Here is a 5,883-nt window from a genome sequence, read left to right on the forward strand (position 1 = left end):
ATGACGGGGGGTGGGGCTGGCAGAGATGGAGGCCTATGTCCAGCCCCACACCCTCCCTTCCCCCTGCCACTGCTCATCATCCAGCCCCACTTAACGCCCCCCCTTGCCACCCCGGGTCCAGCCTCGCTCAACCCCTACCCCCCTGTCGCTCCTCATCCAGCCCCCCATCCCTCTTGCTTCAGGTCCGACCCCATTCCTCCCTCCCTCCCCACTTTTTGGTTCCAACCCCACTCCCCCTCTACACCGCTTTGAGTCCGACCCAGCTCCACCCCATCTCCCCCCCACTTCAGGTCAGGCCCCACTTCACCCTCCCTGCTTTGGGTCCAACCCCACTCCTCTCCCTCCCTCCACCCCCACTGCTTCGGGTCTGACTCTGCTCCCCCCACCCCCGTGCCACTTCAGGTCCAACCCCATTCCCCTCTTTCCCCCCATCACTTTACGTCCATCCCCCCTTCCTCCCTGCGCCACTTCGGTCCGGCCCTGCTCCCCCACCTGCCGCTTCAGGTCTGAACCCGCTCCTCCCCATTCACCTCGCCACTCCAGGTCCCCCTGGCCCTTGTTCACCTGCTTCCCCACTCCTCTCCTTCCTTGCTGGCTGTTCTGGGGGGCATCCAGTCAGGCAGCAGCCAATCGCCTCCTGCCCTATCCACGACGCACATTTAGTTTGCCAGAAGTGTTACAGACAGACGGACACACATACAAAATAAGACTTTTATTATATTAGAATTTTCATGGTTGATTATCTGTGCTGTTGTTTGAAAACAAACTCTAAACTCGGTGCTTTTGAATCTCATACTTTGCTCAGATTTGTCCTCCTGAAGTAAAGAACAAGCAAACATCTCAGGAGCAGTCTGAAGTTGTTGAAATTGTAGGAGAAGATAATGACCCAGACATCATCTATGTAAGAAGCTATTTTACCCTATTTAAAAACCCAGAGATAATTGGCAGTGTCAGCAGAAAACCTGGAGTGCAATTGTCACCCTAATTATTTTTTTGCTACTTGGAAATCACTCTTGTGCCAGCAACAGGGTTTGGGCATAACTGTCTAAAGTGCTGTTAAAATAATATTTTAGCAAAACTATCTATGGATTATGGTTGAACTGTGGTAACAGAAAAATATTTTTATGCAGTAGATAATGTAGCATAGATAGGACCTAAGTGACTTAAAGCTAGTAACACTCTCAGTCAACTAGTTCTGAGCTCTCTAAACCCATGTTGAAATATCACTTGTCTTAATTACTTGTGGATCATCTGCTCTAAAGTGCTGGTTTGTTCATAAAACTTGAAAAGGTAGTGTTGCTAATATAATGAAAATCAGTCCATAAAACAATAAATCTCCCATATAGGTGCAATTAGCACATACTTACAGCTAATTATAGAACTGTAATTAATTTAGAATAGTGCCAAAACCCTATAAATCTCAGCCTTTTAACAGCTCAGTATGTTTCCTCCAAAATAGACAGGCCACCAACAAAGTGGATGAGATTCACATGTGTTAGAATTTGGATTTTAAATTTAACAACTCTGGAGTCTGATGGTAAAAGGCATAATGAACAGAATTACAAAGATGAAGTAGAGAAGATCATCCCCTAAAAACACCACAGAGTAAATGTCTTGGAGTCAAGGAAGGTAAAGCATGAAATCTAGATTGACCAGGGTAAGGGGAACAGAGTAATACCCAGGTATTAAAATGCATTTGTTGCAATGCTGTACTGGAGCTGAGGAACTCTTTTAAAATATGGCAAGTGTGACAGAAAAACTTTATCTTTCTGTTGTAAGCCAGCTAGCAGGAGAAATATGACTGTTACGTGACACTTCAAATACATAAAGGGGAAAGCCTGTAAATAAAGCAGTAGTTGTTGTGAAGCTTGGACAGATTGCAGAGCTACATTAAAAATAAAAGCAGTTGATGTAAGAAGAATCTCTGGCTGAACTCTTGAAGTGACAGCAAAATAATTTCCTTACAGTTAAAGGGAAACAGTGAAGGTTTAAGTACAAATAGTTGACAATGCATTCTGATAGCAGAACAGTTATTGAGGAAATAACTAAAGTATGTTGTTGACAGACCAAGGACCTCAACCCTTAGGGGAGTGTGACAATGGGAGATGGCACTGTAGTTACCATGGGCGACTGGTACCTCCTGATTCTGGGGGGGGCCACAGATCACCAGTGGCGGGGGAAGGGAGGGTCTCCCAGCAGCCAATAGCCTACCAGGGGGAGACCACTTCTACCGGCACTTTGATTTTGCAGCTGGTGCTTCCAGGGGGTGCACAGCCAGTCTCAGGGGGTGCACATACATCCCCTATGCATCGCTAATGGTAGATATTATTAAATGTGATGACCAAGATTAATTATAATTTTTTTAAGTCTTCTATCTTGGATTTTCTATAGAAAAATATTTATAGATATGCATATAATGCTGTGTTTAAATAGTAGTGTGGTACAGTAGAACTAAACACTTCATAGGTGGAACCACCTGACTTGAGTTTCCAGGCTTGTCGCTGAGCCACTGGGTGCTAAACAGCAACGTGATTTATCCAACATTGATTTTTACCATAGACCTGTTAATTAGGGTGTATGTTGCTGGATACAAATAACAAGAAATGTTGTGAGTTAGGCAGGATAATAGGCTTGCGATCTGTGTTTCTTGCATTAATTAATTGGGGGTTTTTATTATTGTGTTAGCCCAAAACTGAAAGTATGGACACCTACAGAAAAAAAGCCTGCCCTATTTGAGGTCAGGAAGGAATTTGGTATGGACTGTGGAGGTTTTTGCCTTCCTCTGGAGCAGGCAGCCAGTCTGGCCCTGCAAGCGAAAGGAAGAAGAGCTCTGCAGCAAGCTGGTTATGGCTAAGTTAATGCCATATGGTTACTATAACTCTGGTTACCCAAATAGGTTGGTGTACAAATTCAGACACTTCTTTATTACCACATCTATTAAATTGTTCTCAAATCATTTAAATCTTAGGATACATCTATAGCAACTGAAGTTGCATTTGCAAGCAAAGTAGTTGCAAATCAGATGTTGTTCCAAATGTAACTACTCTGACTGGAACATCATTAGACATTCAGCTCGTTTTGCTCGTCTGCACTCTGGTTTCCAGGTGATTATTAAAAGAACAACAAACCAGGGATGAGTTTAGGCTGATACTGCACTTTCTTCTCTATTTCACTTGCATGCATTGTTCATTGTCAAGGAGACAGAAGAAGTGGGACAGTTTAACCTATATTTTAGTGCATAGTTGCACACAATACAAAATATGATAAAAATGGGAATGCACTTGGAACTAGTTATTATGATAAAACCTGACTGCTGAGCCATCCTAACATACTGTGGCAGAGCACCTTTGGGGTCTGCCACTTTAAGAGCCTGAAGAGGCAACCGGCAGATGCGGCTCAGCTCTGATGAGCGGCCATTTTAAGATTCAGGCCAGCAGAGCTGGAGGCAGCACTCTGCTGCCTGGAACCAAGGAAACAACATCTCCCGGTGGAGCTGCTGCTCCAGTAACATCAGGAGGTAAGGGCAAGAGCTGATGGCAATGGTTAGAAGGTTCCTGGTCCTGGGCATGACCTAAAATTGCACCCTGCTGGGGATGGGTGGTCTGGTAGGGCTGTTTGTGGTGGAACAGCCCCCTAGAAATGCCAGGCCAGTTACCACCCCAGTGGAAGGCACCTAAACCCCAGCCCCCACAGAGGCAGTTGGGGGCCAGGCACAGCTGCGGCCACCTGAGCCTGTGTGGGATGCAAGACCCCAGAGAGTGGAGAGTGGGGCCAGACATGGCTGCAGCCACCTGAGTCTGTGGGGTGTGTGTGTGGCCCCAGGCCCGCGTAGGGCGGACAGAGTATGGGCCTCAGTGGAGGCAAAGGTGTAGAGCCGGGTGGTGTGGGACACCTGACAGCCTACACCTGAGTGGCAGTAGGGAGGCCTGGAGAGCCTAGTGAAGAGGCAAGGAGCCCAGATGCTAGGACCCCCAACTGTGCATATATGTGGGAGAAGGAGCCCAGTGAGAGTGAGGGGCTAAGAGCCCAAGGAGAGAGGCTGGAGTTAGGGGCTGGGATATAGTAACAACATGTGAATGCCAAGAGGGGCAAGTAGTGAGGCCCTATGAACAGGGGGCCTGAGATGAGGTCCTGTGAGGAAAGGATCCAGATGACTTGAGGGTAGGCCCTGCTAACATGGAAGCCAGGTTAGATCCAGGTAAGCCTTTGGGCGCCTGAGGCCACAGGTGGGCCAGAGGCCGATTGGGTGCAGCAGCTGAGGAAGTGCCACGGGTAAGCAGCAGGTCTAGTCAGGAACCCCTAATTCAGAGCAACTGGGTTTATGACCCGGTGAGGAGCTAGAGGCAGAGTCACTCCAATGTTGTGCAAACCTCCCAGCGCTTGCTCAAATGAAGGTCCCAGAAGAGGCCACACGCTTGCTGACCAGGGAGCGCAGGGAAACAAGCCCCAGGACCCTTTGGGCATGGGTAGGGTGAGTGTGGCTGTGGGAAAAGGAAGGGCGGTACGAGAGTGGCCCCGCAAATGGCCAGTATGATAGAAACCATGTGAGAAGTGGAGGAGTGGGAGAGGCCTTAGTGAGAGGGAGGCAGTACAAGTGTGGTCCGTAATAGGGCAGAAAGCGAGAAACCTAACACTTGGATGAGGCCGGAGCAGAACTCAGTTGTTAAGAACATCTGTGAGACTTGGGATGCAGTATAGGGGTAGTTGGAGCTACATACATAAGCCCCAGGAGAACAAGGCATCTGAACGGCAGCCTCCCGCCTTCTTAAGAACCAACTAAGAGACAACAAGGCATGGCAGGAAAGAAGGGTGGGTGGCGTGCCCAGAGGCAGGTGAGGAGACTACCGCTGTGGCTAGTCAGGGAGTTTCCACTTTGCCACACATACATTAGAAGAATAAGGGTCCAGCAGCAGCTGTGCTTTGACTTGTCCCAGATAATAGGGCAGATTTATGTCAGTGGGGCTCTGTCCCATGTTGGACATGCACTGTGCCAGGTACAGGTCTGAGTAGCCTTCTGTCCAGAAGCGAGTCCATCCTTGAGTTTCTTAACTTGCATTGGATTGTGTGTACACAGTAATTGCTCTCCATCAGTTTTAAGAAGGTGTGAGTTTTAAGAGAGAACAGCTCAAGTGAAAGAACTCTTGCTGTGTCTGGCCTTTGTACAGGAAACAGATAAAATAGCAATGGTATTTAAGAAATGCAGAACTCTAGAACACTTGCCTCAGATGTGATACCTTTTATTAGACCAAACTAAGACATCACTAAAAAAAAAAAAAAAGTCTTTCTGCTATGGTATTTATGCATTTTTCAGCTACATGAGTGTCAGTACAGTCTGATCATCATTCTTCAAATGGTGCTGGAATGCCTTTTTCACAGCCATTATAGAAATGCCTGTAAACACTCTTATCAAATGATGTTTCTTTTTTCCTCTTAAGTGGCCATATGATTCATTTTGAAAACAGTGGATCTCTCTTGGTACATAGCACACCATTCATCCCAATCGCTGTTGGTTCCCTGAAACTTCTAAGCTCATCTGCTGATTTTTTTATCTCTCTTAAACAACATGTCTGACATTACTTCTTGCTCAGAGTACATTTGTGTGATCACAGCTGGCAATCGCAACTCTGCCAGTTGGTGACAAATTAAGTTAGACAAATACCTCCTCTCATAAGAACTATCATTGCTTTTCTGTTATGGTGCAGCCTCAAGAAATAACAGAATAATTCCTGTTTTGTTTTGTTTTTTAATAATGGGGTAGCTCCTTTATGCTAAACCTTAAGTTTACTAACTTCCTTATTCTTATTCCTTAACTTTCTTATTTGCCTTAAGTCCTGCATTTCTTGCCTCAAGTATTTGTATACAGTCTTTCTATTATGTTTGTAT

The 5,883-nt window shown here is 46.2% G+C and overlaps 1 protein-coding gene across 1 annotated transcript in view; it reads left to right on the plus strand.

Moving 5' to 3' along the window:
- The window catches only part of MORC1 (MORC family CW-type zinc finger 1), a gene marked incomplete at its 5' end in the record, with an annotated part of 135,790 nt that overhangs the window by 87,429 nt on the left and 42,478 nt on the right, over nucleotides 1-5,883 (plus strand). The window contains one exon of the mRNA XM_019523915.1: nucleotides 806-901. Coding sequence (XP_019379460.1) covers nucleotides 806-901 — 96 coding nt within the window. The remainder of the gene's footprint in view (nucleotides 1-805; nucleotides 902-5,883) is intronic.

The sequence above is a fragment of the Gavialis gangeticus genome, unplaced genomic scaffold, assembly GCF_001723915.1.
Source record: "Gavialis gangeticus isolate Ggan-Ray unplaced genomic scaffold, GavGan_comp1, whole genome shotgun sequence".
NCBI classification, from domain to species: domain Eukaryota; kingdom Metazoa; phylum Chordata; order Crocodylia; family Gavialidae; genus Gavialis; species Gavialis gangeticus.